An 18089-nucleotide genomic window follows, 5' to 3' on the forward strand; every position below is an offset into this window, starting at 1 on the left:
CCTTTGTATTTACAAATATTTTTCTTCCAATTTTTCAGTTCTTTGACTTTGTTTGTGGTGTTTTTAATCCCCACAGGCCTTTTTTTTTTTTTAAAGATTTTATTTATTTATTTGGGAGAGAGAGCACAAGCAGGGCGAGCAGCAGGCAGACGGAGAGGGAGAAGCAAGCTCCCCGCTGAGCAGGGAGCCCGATGCCGGACTTGATCCCAGGACCCTGGGATCATGACCCGAGCTGAAGGCAGACGCTTAACGACTGAGCCACCCAGGTGCCCCAGGCCTGTTGTTTTTCAAATTTGTATTTTAGGGGTGCCTGGGTGGCTCAGTCAGTTGAACATCCGACTCTTGATTTCAACTCAGGTCATGATCTCAGGGTTGTGAGATGGAGCCCCGCATTGGTCTCTGAGCTCAGCGGAGAGTCTGCTTCTCCCTTGCCCTCTGCCCCTCCTGCCTGTGCTCACTCACTCTCTCTAAATAAATCTTTAAAAAAATAAAATAAAATTCGTATGTTAATGTAGCAAGATGTATCACTCTCTTCTTTTATTGCAAATGGATTTTAAGTCCTAGTTAGAAAGCCTTTCTCTAGCCGGGCTCAAGAGGCATTCGCCTGTATGTGTGTTTTCTAGTGCTCGTATCCACCCCCTCAGGTATTTTGGTTATTTTTACTTTTGGAGGTTAAACTTTCTCCAAATAAAACTGTACATCTCATGGGCTGTCTGCACCCTTCAGACAGCAACGCTTTGTTTTTTTCTCTCATAACTTGCAGTGAGGTTTTTAAGTTGTTTCCGAAATACTTTCCTGAAGTTTTTCCACAGCGGCCTCATTTTAAACGGGCCCTTCGTCACGTGACACACGATCACCCTTTATCATGAGGCCCGGGCGGCCGTCCCTGGGGCAAGGGGCTCGTGGTGGAGGTGTGGGCTTGGGCCGTTGACCTGCCATGGGGCCCACAGTTGTAAACTTGTTCGTTCCCCTTGACTTAGTAATCCCAGAACGGGTACTCCATCCTAAAGAAATTCTTTAAAATGAGAAAAAAGCTAAATGTGTAGAGATATTATTTGAAGCAATATTTCTATTAGTGGAAAAACCGGAGCCATCTAAATGCTTAGCAAGGTTATAGCTAGTTTAGGCACGAGAAGGCCATTTGTGGGATTTTGGGGAATGCCACCGTGAAGAACAATAGAAATGTTAGTCTCTGGAAACATGCCTTTGTTCCTTCAGAGGAAAGCAGAACAAAGCTTATATCTGTTATGGTTCAAACGGACAAAACCTGAGGCGTGCCTGTGAAGGTGTACGCGGACCTTGGGGAGCGGGATGCTCTCGGGTGAGGGGTCAAGGACATGGTGCAGCTGACAGGCACATGGCCTCGTCCAGCGCAGCTCCTGTGCGTGGGGCGTCCGGGAGCCGTGTCCGCAGAGCTCGTGGCGGACTGCGTTGTCTCTGCCGGAACCTGACCTTTTGAGGCCATGTAGAGTGGGTAACGGGGGACGTGAGGAGCTCGGGCTGCTCTGTGAAGGGGAGGGTGGCACCGTGGCCTGGTGACGTGGGCGGGAGCCACGGGCGTGTGATGAGGTCGGGCGTACGAGAGTGGCTGCTTCTGTCTGTGCGGAAGAATACCTCTTAGCGCTAACGATTGTGTGGTGGGAGTTTGGAAACTTGGCCTCAGACGGATGTGCTCTTGCTTTTGTTTTTGTTTAAAGAGCCAGCTGCAGTTTAATAGGAGCGTTCCTGCCCATTCCAGCAACTTGGCAGTCCGCTATTCTTGCCCGCACGCAATCAGAATTGAGAAGCTGAAGGACTCATACAGCGAGTCATACCACCGTCACGATCTGGGTTTGAGGGATGGTCCCGACGGGAGCGGCTCTGCTTCGTTTTCCATCATCTCGGAAGAGAGGCTCAGCTGCGCCGTGCACCTGGCCAGGAGAGACATGAAGCGCAGACAGTTGGAGGAACACGTCAAGCAGCACCGCCTCAGAAGTGAGCCCCAGCTCTCTCAGAGGTGGGGGCCCCACGAGCATAAGATCCCTGAGCACGGGGCACAAAGGAAGGAACCGAGGAGCCGGGAAACGTGTCATTGCGCCCACCAGCCGTCCACGGTGGGAACGTCCTGCTCGGGTGCCAAGGTGTACCTGTCCACAGCTTGTCCAGCACCGTCCCATCCGGCCGTGCCCCACTCGCCGCCCACGCGCGCCCCGGGGCCGGAGCCCCACCCCAGGACCGGCGGCCACCAGAGCCTGCTGGAAGTGCAGCAGCTCCAGAGGGCATTGAACACCTGTGTCCACAAAATGGAAGCAGTCTCTGAGAAAGGTGAGAGCACCTAGACTCCCCGCGGGGGAGTGGCATAGTCCAACACGTTCGTCCAGGACCCCTGCCCCCATCCCACTCCACCCCACGTCCCGCAGTGAGCAGAGCCCACGAGGCAGGTGGGCCGTGCGTTTGGCCAGAGTCTGTCTTCCTGGGGAGCTGGCCCTGCCCTGGCCCCTCTGTCAGGCAGAGGCAGCTGACACCGCCCCGTCCTGCGGGCCCTACGGCTCCCGAACGCAAATTATCCTGTCGTGTTTTGCCGTTTGGCAAAATTTTTGTAATTTGCTCAAAAAAGAGCATTGTATGTGCATGTTTGTCTTTCGATAAAGCTGGTCGTAACGGAGCAGCGTTTAGATGGGCTCGCAGCCGTGACAGGAGCTGGGGGTGTGTGTGAGGGGGGCGTCCGACCACCAGGCACAAGGGAGGGTGTGCGGTCATCCCACACTGTTTCCCACGGTTGTTCGGTGCCCTCTCTGCCCCACGTTTCCTGCGGAGTAGGGAACGGACTCCTTGTGGCGAGTTTGGGTTGGCCCAGCGGGTCGGAGAGAGGAGAGCAGCTTCCCAGCTGCGAGGAGTGGGGGGTTGAGCATCCCTGGGGACCACTGCTAGGATCCCCCCGGGGTCTGTAGGGATCCTCTGCAGACAGTTGCACATGCCACGAGGTGCTCAAGCTGCCTTCCCGAGATAAACGTGACTGAGCAGCCGAGCAGAAATACGCAAGGGAGGATGTGGCGGCACGGGAGAAACAGGACTTGCTCCTGAGCTTCCGAGCGGCCGGCTGAAGAGGGAAAGGTGATGGCTGCAGAGTTTACAAGGCCTGGGACAGGACACAGCTGTGTCAGGAAGACCTTTCTCCCGTGGTCTTCCTGACGAGTGTGTTGTGTGATATCGCGGCAGGGACAGGAGGGTCGGTGTGGGCTGCCGGGGTTGCCCCGTGGCACCCCATGGTGGAAGCCGTGCTGTCGGGCGACAGAGCCCTGCTCCGACGACATGGCCTGAGCCGGGGGCCTTTACAGAGAGCTCCTCAGACTCTGGGGAAGGACTGGTGTGGTGATTTCTCGTTTATTTTCTTCTACTTTTTCAGGTGTGAAGAGAGCACGTGCACACACATGACAGGGGAGAAGGGGCGGAGGGAGAGGGAATCTCAAGCAGACTCCCTGCTGAGCGCAGAGCTCGATACCCTGAGATCATGACCTGAGCAGACTCCCTGCTGAGCGTGGAGCTCGATCCCCTGACCCTGAGATCATGACCTGAGCCACAATTAGGAATCGGACACTTAACCCACCAGTCCACCCAGGCGCCCCTCGCTTATTTGTTAGTTTAAAATTTCAAGTTGTGGGCGCCTGGGTGGCTCAGTCGTTAAGCGACTGCCTTCGGCTCAGGTCATGATCCTGGAGTCCCGGGATCGAGTCCCGCATCGGGCTCCCTGCTCGGCGGGGAGTCTGCTTCTCCCTCTGACCCTCCTCCCTCTCATGCTCTCTCTCATTCTCTCTCTCTCAAATAAATAAAAAATCTAAAAAAATAAAATAAATAAAATTTCAGGTTGTCACAAATCGTGCCTTTTGAATTATAGCAGATGTGTCACCACAATGGCAAATGGCTGTAAAAACCTGTCCGTGCATAGTTTAAATTTCTGCACTGGCTCGCTGTGGCCTGGGCCGTTTGCCACGGCCCCCTCTGCAGACCACGCTTCCGGGGGCCCTGACATGCCCAGGGTGCTTCCCGGGTGCGGCTCCGTAGACCCCTTGTCTCAGAACCGCCTGCCGGGTGGTGGCTCGGAGCCCCGTCGGAGCCGGTGTCCCTGACATCCACGCACGCACGCGGCGCCCGCATTTCTCCCTGCTACGCGGCCCCCACGAGACAGACATCTGGCTGGTCGGCCCCGTGAGCAGGTGTCTGTACCCAGAACTCCGATTCCAAAGTTTTGCTTTTCTCAGAACAAAATTTTTTCATCATTTGGTTTCTTAACCAGTAAATATTAAATATTTGAGTTTATAAAATACACTTGCACTAATAAAACACGGTTTTTTCTGACTTGTATCCTGGGATTTTGCATAAGAACCACTGGCTCGGGAGCGGATGCTCGCACAGCCCTCAGAGTCCCCCAGAAACCGTTTCTTCGAGCACGTGGTTTGAAAACGTGGGGCACCCGTGGGTACAAGGGTGTGCTTCCTGACAAAGATGTCAAGGCTTTGGACATTCGAGCAGTCTGAACGTGTTAAGAAAGCATTTCTCTTTTGAATTTGAGATAAAGTATCAAAGAAATCTTGCCAAACATAAAATAGGCCAATAAAGGGTTTCTGAAAAAAATAGACAGCGTTACAGGTTTGGGCTCAGTAGAAAGAATCTCAAAGTAGTCAGCGGTGCTTGGCATTGGCGGAAGCTTCCGCCGGGGTCTGGTTCCGGGACTCCGAGTGGCGGGAGCTTGGTCTGAGGTCCTGTGTCTCTTCCGACTGGGTTACACACAGGCCCGCTCCTTCCTCATTTCTTGGCTGGTGGAGAATTTTTTGTGGGAGTCCCGTTGTTTTGTTTTTAATAAAACTAGAGATCTTCAGCTTTATTATGTCTTGGAATAATTGAAGTTTTCATGCGTTTCTGTATGTATGTATAATCCACTTTTGGGGAAACACTGTTTTCAGATAGAGCGGAAGAAGCTTTGGACCCAGATGAGGAGCGGCGAGTCCAAGTCCGGAGGCAGGAGCAAGCCGTGCGCTCCGCCCGGATGCTCTATGTCCTGCAGCAGCAGGTATGGGAGTGGGGGAGCGGCCGCCGGCCTTGGGGGCCCTACCGAGAGCTTCCCCTGCCCCGTCTCAGCAGCACGAGTGCAGTGTCCCACGTGACTCCTGTTGCGTTTCTGAGCCTGAATTTCCTGAACGTGTGGACAAGTGGTTCTTTTCTTTTTGTCGTCTGCCTTCATGTGTATTTGTGTAATGTGAATATAGGGCCGAAGTCCTTGAAGAGTGGTTTTTGGCTTTTTGGGGTCCTGTGTTCTATGAATCTGAGAATGTGAGTCCTGTCCTGGAAAACAGTGCTGGTAGAACATGTATTTCTGTGGACAGACGCGAGTGGACAGTGGATCAGTGACCCCAGCTGGTGCCCTGGTGTTAGAGGGACGGGGCCTCGGCACTTTCCCGCCTGCCTCCCGTCTGTGCTGGGCCAGACGCTGAGTAACGGCAGATCGTGCGGTTGTCTTGTTGAACAGTGAAGGAGGGAGGCCTGCTGAGGGTCTCGGTGAGCAGGCGTTCACGTTGTTTACGTTGCAGATAGATTGCTCTTAGATGTCTTTTAACCGTAGCACCTTCCTCATGCTCCACCTTCGACTCTCTTCCCGTCACTTACGGCACAGGCTGGCTTTACTGCTTGAACCAAAAGCTGAATGTTTTCCTGTAAAAGGAGAAATGCCTGAGTTAGACTTTGCTCCGTGTTGCTGTGGGGTGGTGCTTCAGTCCTCGCTCCACACTGGCCACTGAGATTGTTCTGGAACACGCATCTGACCCTGTCAGGGCTCTCCGGACATGGTGCAGCCCACGATGCAGCGTGGCCTCCCACCTTCTCTCCCTCCTGGGAGGTTCCCGTGACCCTGGGACCAGGGGATGGGGGGGACACTGTGCTCCATTCGCCGTCATGAACTTGAAGCCTGGGACCGTGCTTTGGGTCACGAGTGAAGAGCCTTGTCTCATTTCGAGTGACTTGAATTAAACAGTGATTGTATTTGGACAAGACGGATCAGTGGATGGGTCTGAAGTCTTCACTTTTTCCCCTTTACGAAACAGGTGAAAGAGATCCAGGAAGAGTTGGATAAATTGAGCCCACATAAAATCAGACCCACGAAGAAGGTATGACGCAGGCTGTCATGGTGGATACTGCTTGTTTATAAGTTGCGTTTCCAGTGTCTGGTGGGGATTGTGCGTGTGGGTTCTCTGCACTAGCAGGTGCACGGTGCTCGTAGAGATGGGTCTGGGGGGGCACGAGCACCGTAAATATCCTGCACTTGGTGTGGCCCTCCAAGGAACAGACTCTGTTGCTGCTGGTGCAAGAAACTGACAATAGGAAGGAGAAAGCTATTTGTTGGAGAAAACCTTTGAACTTCGTAATTCCCTGCTGTGAGAAAGTGTCCGAGTACAGCGTTGTCTAGAAAGGAGACAGGCCGCAAATCCTCGTGAGGGTGGGACTGAGGTGGAGAAGTTCTGAATTCTGAAATAACTGCCCCCCCCCTTCACCGCCAGTCCTGGGTGATGTCGCGGCTGGCGGCTGCCCACCGAGGAGCCATCCGGGCCTTACAGGCATTGGTGACGCAGCTCACGGACCGCGGGGAGCCCCCGGTTCCTGCACGCTGTAGGGGGCTGGGCAGCCTTATCCGCCGGCTGTCACTCTGCTCCGCCAAGCTGGACGCCGACCCTTCCGTCCCCGATGTGGTCATGGACATCCTGCGACAGACTGAGGTATGAATCGGACGGCAGGTTTTGTTAAAAGTGCTTTGTTTCTAAGCAGGGAGGTGATGCTTACTGTGGCCTGGTTCCGTTGGGGTTTAAGGAGAAGACAAGACAAAGCTGCCATGTGCTGAATTCGAGCTTTGCAGGGGACGGAGGACGCACTTTGTTTTTATCTTATCAGCCTTACCGTCCGGCCTGTAACGTTGCACCTCACTTGTTGGAGAATGGGTGGTTTGGGTATGGAACGTGCGTCGGCTCTTAACCAGGTCCGTCGATTCACCAGAACGTCCCATCCCTGACCGTGCATTGAGAGAGAACCTGTTAGCACAGAAAAGGAGAGCAGGGAAGCACTCTTCGGTTAGTGCTTGGATGAGAGTGCGTGTGCTGCCTTGGTGGACTTCTGGGAAGTGCTTGAAGTTGTGCCAACGGCTGGGGACGTCCGGCCGTCCCCCGGCAGGTACTGGTCGGGACGGAGCCGGCAAGAACAGGAGGCCCTCATCTGTGCCGTCCCGCCTGCTGCGGTGCTGGGAGCCGCACAGGCTTTATTACCCGCACGCTGCAGTTGAAGAAGGTCCCAGAGGTGCCACCGACGTTCCTCGCATGCTGTCCCCGTGACTTCCTTGCCGGAGTTAGCTCCGGAGTTAGCCCCACATCCGTCCACAGGCGAAAAGCGACCTTCACGTTGGTGGGACATGGGGGACGGGTGCACCGGAGGGAGACTTCTGGGCTAAGTTAACTAGCCTGGGTGGCCCCGCGGCCCCTCCTCCTTGAGCGTCGCTGGCACGGCGTGTGGGGTTTGCAGGGGGCGCTGGTGCCTGGAGGACTCAGCCCAGGAGCGCTGTCGGGTGCAGACCCTCTGACAGCGTGGCGGGTCGCATGGTGCTTTCTACGCTGGCCCCTCGCAGACATGGTGGGCGCGTCTTCATCTCCTGGGAAGACTTCAGGGGCTTGTGTCGTCCCCTCCCAGAGTTTAAACAGGAGCCCCTTAACGTGATGCTTCTTACACACTTCTGTCAGTAGTGCGGGGAGCTCAGTCCCGTCGACGGGCCGCTCCTCCACGGCTTGCTGTCCTCGTGCCTTACTGTCCCTGGATTAAGTCTCCCCGGCCATGCTCAGGTGTCTTCAGTTTGCACAGTCCCGACGCTGGAGGCCGGCGCTTACTGCCCACTGATGAGCGACAGGTGCCTCTTGCAGGAACGAGGGCACGTGGGGTGGGTGGGTGGCCATGGCCCTGGGCATGCGGCGTGGTTTATGAAAAGGTATGTTACACATAGTTCCTTTGTCCACTGAAAATACCATTTGAGTGTATGAGATTTTTATCGAGAATTAAGACATCTATAAAGCATGTAGGATTAGGCTCTGAAGACCGTGGTTAGTTTCTAGAATATGGTGGATTTGGATGCCTTTCAAAGTAGTCCTGTTCTTTTCCTTTGTGCTGTTGGTTTCAGTGAGCTAAATGTGTAAAAGGACATGCAGAATTCTCTTATTAATTAAGTAGATGTTCTCAGTTTTCCAGCTAAACGACATGCCATTGACCACTAGACGTGGACGTGTAATGACACATTTGTCTGGGGGCCTGATTTTCGGGTTTGTGGTCAGCAGCAGACTTTGGTGAGATAATCGAAGACAGTAATGGGCTGTTTCATGGCAGGCTTTGGAATCCCTCCTGGAGAAGAAACCGTCACCAAAACAAGTGAAGAAAAGTGTCACAGAAACTCGGAGCAGGTTTCCTGTTGGTGGCCGCAGGGCCTTGGAGAGATGGCAGAGTCCTTCGCCCAAGCATGAGAAGAGACCCCTCGTAGCAAAGGAGACATTTCCAGAGGAAGCAAGATGGCCTTCGGGGGCAAAAACGCTCCTTGCTGGTATGTGTCCTGAGGCGTTCACCGTGTGGCGTTTGGTTCTGGCCCACACAGACGCTGCATGGAGGGGAGGTCAGATTTAAAACCTGGTCCACAGCAGGTGCACTTGAACCCAGGAAGCAAGTAGCAACCAGAGTGCGCCCTTGGGTGAGAGGCTGGAGGGTCCCCCACAGAGGAGGGTCCCCGTAGTGGAAGGAGCCCCCCTAGAGGGAGGGTTCCCCCCATAGAGGGGGGTCCCCCGTGGACGGAGGGTCCCATAGAGGGAGGGTCCCCCCCCGTAGGGGAGGGTCGTCCCCCATAGAGGGAGGGTCCCCCCCCGTAGAGGAGGGTCGTCCCCCATAGAGGGGGGTCGTCCCCCATAGAGGGAGAGTCCCCCCCGTAGGGGAGGGTGGGGAATGTCAGGTTCTCTCTTCCCACATCATCACGCTTAAGTTACCCAGAGGAGATTCCTGAAGAGCTAGAAGTGAGAACCCCGCTTTTTAAACGTTTGTTTATTTAGATTTTACTCATAGGCACACGCATATGCACAGAGAGCCACGCGATGTGTGTGTATGTTTTTAGCGTAGGTAACAAATAACTCGTCCCCAGAACCAGAATTGCTGGCTTGTGCACGTTTAGACAGTCAGCCAGCTTGCCCTTGAACAGGCCCACGGTGATGTTGCGGCGAACAATGAGCATCAGAGTGTTTCCCACATCCTTGCCAAGTACTTGATGTCGTGAAGTTGTAAGAATTTTCCAGTGTCTCGTCCTGTCCTGACTCCGGGGTGGAAGGTCCTGGTGCTCCCGGGCGTGTGCCCCCTCCTCTGTGCGTGCCCTCTGCCCTCCGGGGGCCGGCATCATGCTCTCACATGTGTAGAGGGCCTTCCTGCACTCTGGGCCTCCTTTCTGGGTTTACACGGATTGCATGTTTCTCTCAGTTACATGCCTTTGACTTGGTTTAGGATCCCTTTCCTGGAACAGATATCTGCACTTTGTGGGCAGAATCATTGTTCTTACGTGTTTTACTATTTCAGGAGGCTCTTCCTCTTTGTTCTTCTTCAAATTTTGCTGATGGAGATTGCGTATCTTCAGAGGAATTTAGAAGGTGCTAGTCAGGTTCCAGGACAGAGGCCGTGGGGGGTGTGATGGGCCCCTCGAGTTCACGGGCTGGCCTGGGGGGAGGGGAATGACATCATGGTGCCCTTTCTCCCTCCCTGCAGGTGAAGGGTACGGTTTTTGGCATACGATAACTCCTGACGTAGGGATACTAGGAACTCCTGGATTCCTTGTTAGGTTCATGTCCAGTTTTCTCATTTTATGGTTTTTACTGCTACTGTGAACGGGATCGTCTTTTGATTGTGTGTCGAAGCGGGTTCTCGCTCCTTCCAGCAGAGCCGTGGGACCGTGGACCACACCACTGTGTGAGTGGACCAGACCTCCGGGTGGCAACGACGCTGCGTTTCGTTGGTTCTGAGGGGTGCAGTGGAACATTTCTGGGATTGGGATGCGTTCTTACGTTGATGATATCTTACAATTAATTGGCAGTGTTTTAAAATTTCTCATAGGTGCAGAAAATAAGGATGTCTTAATGTTTTAGATTTGATGAATAATGAGATTTTGTTAGTTAATTCTTTTGTTTTTCCAGATGATGAGATCACCTACAAATAAGTAAAGCTCTGCCTCTCTCTTTACAATTTTTATACCTTTTCTTTTTTCTCTTCCTTCTTTACTGGACAGAATTTAGTTCAGAATAGTATCGGGTGATAGGCGCAGTCGGGGCATCATTTCCCCCCCCGGATTTCGTGGGATCTGTCGATGTGCGAGCCTTGCGGTTGTGCTTTCCGCGTGTCCGAGGGCCAAATCAGAGGAAATATTCTTCTGTTTCTTTTTCCAGTTTCGTGAAGAGATTTTCTTTTCTTCTACTTTCTCCTTTTTTTACGTTAAACTGATAGAAATATACGTTGATAGTGTTTTAAAATAGCTTCAAGATTTTAACGTTGCGTTTTTTAATGTGCCGTCGGTGTTGGTGTGGACGAATCCAGTAACCTAATTTTCCCGTTTCAGTTGAAGTAGAATATACAGATAGAAAAGTACACAAAATAGGAGTTTACAGCTCAGTTCATCAGAAAATAAACATCTGTAGGGTCACTACCTAAGTCAGGAAGTGGGACGTTACGAAAGCACTAAGCAGTCCCCTCTTGCAATCTCCGTGCCTCGCCTCCTCCCCCAGATTAACTGGTACTCTGATTTCTCTGCCGTACTTTGGTTTTTGCCGGATCTGGAACTTTACGAGCTTTGTAGGACTAGAATGACACGACGGGTATTTTCTTGGGGCCGGCCTCTTCGTTCATGTTTTGTGAGAGTCGCGTTTGTGCGGCTCGTGGCCGCGTCCCGCTGTGTGAGAGGACCGTGGTTCTGTTGTCTTCATCATCGGGGTTTTCCCAGGTCTGGACGATTACAAAGAAAGCTGCTCTTCTCGTGTGTCTCCTGGTGCGTGTGCACGTGTGTTTGTGTTGGATGCGTTTGGGGGTATCATGGGCAGCTCATAGCGGGTACGTCTGTTCAGCTGTAATAGGTCAAGAGTTTTTTCAAAGTAGCGTTTCCGGTTTCATGCCGACCAGCAGCGCGTGATGGCCACTGCCACATATCCCTGCCCGCACTTGTTCGTCTTAGTAAGCGTAGTCTCCCACTAGGAGCGTAGACTATCATTCTGGTTTTTTTTTTTTAAAGATTTGTTCATTTATTTTAGAGAAGGAGAGAGCGGGCGGCGGGGGGCATGGTAGCAGCAGGGCAGGAGGGAATCCCAAGCCGACTCCGCACTGAGCGCCGAGCCCGACGCAGGGTTTGATCCCGGGACCCTGAGATCAGACCTGAGCTGAAGTCAAGAGTCAGACGCTTAACTGACGGCACCACCCAGGAGCCCCGGCTGTCATTCTGGTTTGACTGATTCATTGATTTATAGATTTTATTTATTCATTCGAGAGCGCACAAGCAGAGGGAGAGGGAGAAGCAGGCTCCCCGCGGAGCAGGGAGCCTGACGCGGGACTCGATCCCAGGATCGCGGCATCATGACCTGAACCGAAGGCAGACGCTTCACCGACTGAGCCACCCAGGCGCCCCTCATTCTGGCTTTAATTTACATTTTCTGTTTGAGTGATGGTGTGAGTACGTTTTCATGTGTTTATACCCCATTTATATGCCTCCTTCTGGGAAGTGCCAGTTCCAAGTCTCTTGCCCTCTCTCCCTCCCTCTTTCACATTTTCCTTCTCTTCCTTCCTTATTTTCTTTGTCTCTTTTTTTTTTCAAAAATGGATTTATAGTTCTTTGTAGGAGTATTCTGCATATGGACCCTAACTCAGTTAGATGGGGCCTCCGTTCGTTTCAGGTGTCCTCAGATCCTCCCAGTAGGGTGTAGACCGTGCGTGCGTGTTCGCTCTAGTGCAGCTTTCACTCGATTTATTCCGCCGTGCTCTTGTGTGTGACGTCCTTTAAAACCTTTAACTCCCAGGGCGCCTGGGTGGCTCAGTCATTGGGCGTCTGCCTTCGGCTCAGGTCATGGTCCCGGGGTCCTGGGATCGAGCCCCGCATCGGGCTCCCTGCTCCGTGGGAGGCCTGCTTCTCCCTCTCCCGCTCCCCCTGCTTGTGTTCCCTCTCTCGCTGGGTCTCTCTGTCAAATAAATAAATAAAATCTTAAAAAACAAAACAAAACCTTTAACTCCTGACGTGCGTGCTGATATATAGACGTCTGATTTTATGCATTTTCTTGTATCGAGCACCCTTGCCGTGCTTCCGTTTTCTAATACTTTGTCAGTAGATTGTGGTTTGCTGTGTACAGAATTGGATCATCCGTGGTTTATTTCCAGCCTTTGTTCCTTTATTGCTTTTTTCCCCGTAGTCTTCTGGTTTCGTTTACGCAGTCTGCAGATGGCTGATGTAAAGGTCTGTGCAGGTGTCTTGTGATGCTTGAGACTCGATCTCTCATTGGGTTTCTGCTCCGTCTCCTTGAACCGATCCTGAGATGCTGGGCCCTCCGGGCTGTGGGTCTCCTGGGGGATTTTCCATGTCGCTCTTGCTGCACGCCTCTCTCCGAACCTCGGTGCCGCTCACCCGATGGCCGTCTGTGCTGAGCTGGTGTGGTGCGCGCCTAGACCTAGCGCCCCTGTCCCGGGGCTCCGTCCTCCGCTGCCATTCTAGGAATTTCTCTTGTAAGTAGGCGGCTGTCGGTGAGCTTTGTGTTTCATCCGGTCAGGTCTGCCGAGATGAAGGACGCACTTGGACTTCAACCTTAGTTTGCGTGTTTCATTTGCCAAGGTTTCCTCTGCCTGGGCTGTAATTTACTATATCCATCAACTCAGCCTGTTTCACTGTTTCCCCTACTGGGTTGGAGGTTATGTACCGATGTTCATCTGGTCTGCGTCTCAGTCTGCCACTCATTCTGCGGCACCATCTGACGTGGATGTCACAAAACCGAATTTGCCGGACTGCGGTTAGATACGTACTCAGCTCTCTCCCGTTCACCGGGGGGCAGTAGAACTCAGCCCCAAGTTGGCCCGCCTTTCCCTTACAGCCCCGCAACTGGCCGGCGGCCCCATGCGGGCCCAGAGCTAGGCGCCTGCGTGACAGGCTCCAGGAGGACGTGTGTCTGCGGGAGGACAGGCTTCTCGGCAGCAAGCACAGGACGCTGCGTCTGGGGGCCGGGGGGAGACGCGCACAACTTGCCAGGCCTGCACACAGACGTCTTTCCTAACCAGCCTAGAAGAGTACAGGAGCCCATAGCTGATGAGTGCAAGGTGAGCCCCCGCGTCAGAGAGAGCGGCTGGAAAGCTGCTTGTCTAAAGCTCACCAGAGAGCCCATCTGGGAGAGCAGGAAGGCGCATGCCCGCAGGAAACGGGCCAGAAAGACCGCACTGGTGACCCTGGGCTGAGGACTTCATCTCTCAACCTTCATTTTTCCGTCTGTGAAGTGAGGATGCTAGTCCTTATCCTACGTGACGGACTTGGGTGTAAGTAGCAAGCTGGGTAATCACTGAGTGCCATAAAAATGGCAGGTGTTTTTAGTTCACGACAATCTCAAGCTACTAAGGAAAGATCGGATTGTGGTAGGCAGGTTCTAGCTGAGAAAGCAGATCTTTGGTGGCCATTAAAAACGAGTTTTGTCCATTTCTAAAATCATGAGGTGATTGGGCCATGGCGCAGTAAGCGGGCGTGCGCAGCCGGGAAAGCGTGTTTCTGCGGAGCCGTCCCGGCGTCCCTGACGGCAGAGCAGAAGGCACGGGCCCGGCCCCGGCCCCGGAGTCTGAGGGCGCAGTCCTGCCGCTTGGCGGTTTGCTTCCTCATCTGCAGAGCCGTGGTGGCCGAGTCCCGCCTGCTGTGTGTGCCGCGGGGAGGCCCGGATGTGAGCGCCCCGGCCGGAGCCGAGAGAGCGGGGAGCAGGTGCGAGACGGGACAGCGGATAGCGCTGCTCACCCTTGTCTTCGCTGCTCCAGACCGAGGGTGGTTGTCGCCACCGGGCGCCCCTGAAGTCCCTTTTCTGTTTCTCTCCCCATCCTGTTCCCCTCCCCCCCGTCACCCACGGTCACTCCTGTTTTTATGCTTGTGCTGCTCTGCGTCCATCCATAGACGGTGTGTTGTTTGCTACGTTGTCTGGCGCGTGTAAATGACCTCTTATGGGACGCGTCCTCCTTCTGCCGTCGACCCCCCCCCCAGGGGGTTTAAATTGATGCCCGAGTTGTGATTTATGAGTCTCACTTCCGTCTGGTTTCCCTGTGTGACTAGACCACGGTTTGTTGTCCACGCTGCCCGTGTTGCGCTGTCCTAAACACTGATGGTGGGAGTCCCTTGGGCCGAGCGTGGACCCCGGGTCCCTGGGCGAGGCTGCAGCCGGGGCGAGTCTCATCAGAGCCACCGCGTTGTCCCGCGTCGGCGGCCGGTTCACTCCTGCACCTGCGGCTCCTGGGTGCTCTCTGGGCGCCCTCGTCTGTCCACGCCCCTGTCATCCCCAGGGCCGCCTGGGGGTCATCACCTTGAACCCCTCCCCCAGTCTTACGGACCAGAAACCATACTTTGTTGTTTCAGTTTGGATTTTTCTGATTATTGGTGACCATCTCTTCATGTTTTTATGGACAGTTCAGATTTTACTCTCTAAATTGCCTATTCCTATCCTTTGCCTGTTTTTCTCTTGGATTATATATTTTTCTTATAGATTTGTAGATGGTTTTAATATATTCTAGATATTAGTCCTGTGTTCATTACATGCGTTACCGATCTCTACTTTAGACTCTGGCCTGTCTGTGGAGTTTATCGGGTCTTCCTGCGGAAAGGAAGTTGCCATGCGCTGTAATTAATTTAAGTGTATCAGCATTATTCTTAAGAGAGGCTTCTCTGCCCTGACTTCATCCTTTCTCCTGTACTTTCTTTTAAAACCTTTCAAGTTTTCCTGTCACATTTCTGTCTTCACTTCATTTAAATTTAGGTGATGCTGAGTGTGAGGCGAGGCCCGTGTTTTGTTTTGACCCCATGGACCCCGGCCGCTGGGAGCTGTGCTGGGCACTGCATCAGGACGGGGGGGTGTGGGGGGCCTCTGGGGATCCACCCCCTCCCGCCCCCTCCCGCCCCCACCTGGTGGTGCTTCTCCGGAGCTGTCTGGGCTGGTTTGGGATTGTACTCACAAATTTAGGATCAGCCTGTTTCAATCCACAAAAAGATCTGCTTGGATTTTAATTGAATTTGCATTTGAAATGCTGGACTACTTAGGGGAGAATTGACATCTTCACCGTGTTCTTTCCATTCTTGAAAACAACTTACTCAGATCTTCTTTCATGTCCTTTAAAATACCTTTGAATATTTTCTGTGATTCTTATGCATCTTTTGTTAGATTTCTTCCTAAGTGCCTTAGAGTTTTTGTTGTTGATGCAGACAGGATATTTTTCTCTTATATTTTCTGTAGTTATTTTGATACATGGGAATGATACTGATTTTCATATTTTTTCTTTTATCCAGCAACCCTCTTCCTCATTTAATTATGTGTAGATTCTCTTGGATTTTCTATGTAGAAAACATCATCTCATTTTCAACTAAAGACTGTTTTATTTTCCCGCTGCCAGTTGAACGTTGTGGATGGATGGAGGTTTTGAGAAATGACAGTTAAATATTTGCATCTTAGAAAAAACACGTTTGGTAGCCCCGTGGGGTGACTGGAGACAAAGAAGGGGTTGGTCAGGAGATGCCGTTATTATAGTCATGGGTACTGTGCACGTCTGCCCCGGGTGGTTGGGGCAGGCAGTCAGGGCTGGGGTCCGAGGGACCGGGAAGGAGCACCGTGGGAGGTGAGCCTGGGCTTCAGCCATGGACTGTGGGTCCGTGTGGGAGTCACAGGGCGAGGAGTGACTTCGGCAGCAAAATGCCTCTGTGTTTATGATTTGGGAAAGATGTTATTAGGCCTCGAAGCCGACGGCCAGGAAGGAATTCTTGAGACATCTTCGGTGCAAAAAGGTGATTTTATTAAAGCACAGGGTCAGGACCTGTGGGCAGAAAGAGAGGAACCGGGGTCATGAGGAGCGGCCCATTATATACTTTAAATTTGGGAGGGGGTTAGGGATAGCGTAAGTCTCTAAGGAATTTGGAAGTGAGGTTTCCAGGACCCTGAGGGGGCTAGCTATTGTTGGGAAAAGGTCATTTTATTACCGTCTAATAAAACCTGAGTCGTGAGACCCTTCAGATGTATATAGGTGAGTCATATGCTTGGGGGATGATTGCCATATATCTTGGAGGGTTTAGAGATAAAGGAAGTTTCCAAAGGAGTTTCTATACATTAAAGTAGACTTACAGGATTGGGGGGTGGGGGTCAGACTAGAATTGCCTTTTGCCCTTAGCAAAGTATTAATGATGCAGTTTTGGAATATAGGTGAGGTTCAGTGGGGTGGAGTGGTGGAGTCGGGAGCCGATGACCAAGAAAGAATTCTTGAGGTGTCTTTGGTGCATAATGGTGGTTTATTACAGCATGGGGACAGGACCCGTGGGCAGAAAGAGCTGCTGCCCTGTGGTCTTGAGGAGTGGCCTGTTACATACTCAGGTGAGGACAAAGGGGGTGTCCAGAAGGACTGTCATATGCTAAAGAAGACTCTCAGGATATTGGAGACCTGGTAATTGTCAAGCCGAGGCTATTTCCCCCTCTAATGAGGCACTAACATGAAGACAATTGGGAGTTTCCTGGAGGAATGTTACATTCCTCCTATCACACGTCCTTGTCAATGGGCTTCAGGTTCAAAAGAAATTCAATTTTACTTACATTTCCTTCTGCCTAAACCTCCCTCAATTTCATGTAGGGGAGGATGATGTTAGGGCTTCAGGAAACTGAGTTATGGGTCTTTTGGAAGTTAGGCTATTGATGAGAAAGCTTCTTTCTTGTAAATCACTAGGACACTTGTAAACCGAGGGAGACTCCTGTCCTGCAGGACTGTGATCTCTATCAGTTAACCGTTTGTTTTTCCTTTAGGGCAGCCAGGAGTGCCTGAGGAGTGTCACATATATCCCTAAGGTGGTGGTGGGGGGTACGGTACCAGCTTCTGCTCTGTCCTCAGCTTGCCTTCTGTTCCCTTATCATTAACATCGGGGCAGCTGAGTTCCTAGAGGAAGGTCACTCTGCCTGTCTCAAGGACTTGTCAGTGGGCTCTAAGGGGTAAGGAAATTTAATAATTTTTCTTCTGCCTTTGTTTCCCACACCATTTACAGGCTGGGTTAGATGTCTGGAGCTTATCTGTCTGTGGAAATCCTTGTCACCCGCTCGAGTAGCAGTTCCCTCTGTTTGTCCTTCTGAAATGTCCTACAGATAAGTGTCCCCCTGGGGCAGTGCCTGCAGCGACCTGGAGGTTGGAGCATGGGCTGGATGCGATGGGTGCGGAGACCTTTCCGGAAAAAGCCCTGTCAGTTCCAGACCACAGCACCGGCTTCCCGGCAGATCCACGGGCCCTGGCGAGAGCCGGAGTGGCGGCAGGGAGGCCCACGGCCAGCAGCGCGGTGCTCGGGAAGAAGGAGGCCCAGGCGCCGGCGAGGCTGCCTCAGGTACGAAGCGGCTCCGTCCACCGCCCGTGTCCCTGGCCCCCGGCTGGCCGTGGTGCCGCCAGAGTCCTGAGCCCACTGTCCAGACACAGCTGGCTTAGCTTGGCTCTGGGTAGTGTCTGCCTTTTTAAGCAAAAATAGCAGCTTTTAATGCTGCCCCCAGGACTGGGTGTCTCTCTCGTCCTGGTTTGGCGAGATCCGCTTGGATTTGAAACCGTGGTCTTAGTCGGGCTTTTCTAAAATTCCGTTTCTTCTGCTTCTGTTTTGGAAGTGTGAGATTGCAGAGGACGCAGATTCGCTTCCTCCTGAGGTGAATGTTGACAAATAAGTAATGGCTCGGCATGGAAAGGCCTCACAGCGTCAGGGCTCTCCGTGTGTTTGGGAGCCAGCTGGCCTGAAGCTACAGTACAATTGAAGCTTCTGCTCACAGCGTGACTGACGTGGAAGGCTGCCTCCCAGT

The 18089-nt window shown here is 52.7% G+C and overlaps 1 protein-coding gene across 10 annotated transcripts in view; it reads left to right on the forward strand.

The window, feature by feature from the left end:
- The window catches only part of KIAA0753 (KIAA0753 ortholog), a 48782-nt gene that overhangs the window by 11293 nt on the left and 19400 nt on the right, over positions 1–18089 (forward strand). For 9 of the 10 annotated variants that reach the window (XM_064582563.1, XM_045889990.3, XM_045889993.3 and 6 more), the window contains exons 3-8: positions 1698–2304; positions 4941–5047; positions 6075–6137; positions 6528–6743; positions 8386–8596; positions 17400–17632. In XM_064582563.1, the coding sequence (XP_064438633.1) occupies positions 1698–2304; positions 4941–5047; positions 6075–6137; positions 6528–6743; positions 8386–8596; positions 17400–17632 (1437 nt within the window). The remainder of the gene's footprint in view (positions 1–1697; positions 2305–4940; positions 5048–6074; positions 6138–6527; positions 6744–8385; positions 8597–17399; positions 17633–18089) is intronic. The other variant, XM_045889994.3, reaches the window with a different exon arrangement.

Source organism: Mirounga angustirostris, unplaced genomic scaffold (genome assembly GCF_029215605.1).
Source record: "Mirounga angustirostris isolate CCGP_5_RB_7025 unplaced genomic scaffold, mMirAng1.0.hap1 SCAF_17, whole genome shotgun sequence".
Lineage (NCBI taxonomy): Eukaryota > Metazoa > Chordata > Mammalia > Carnivora > Phocidae > Mirounga > Mirounga angustirostris.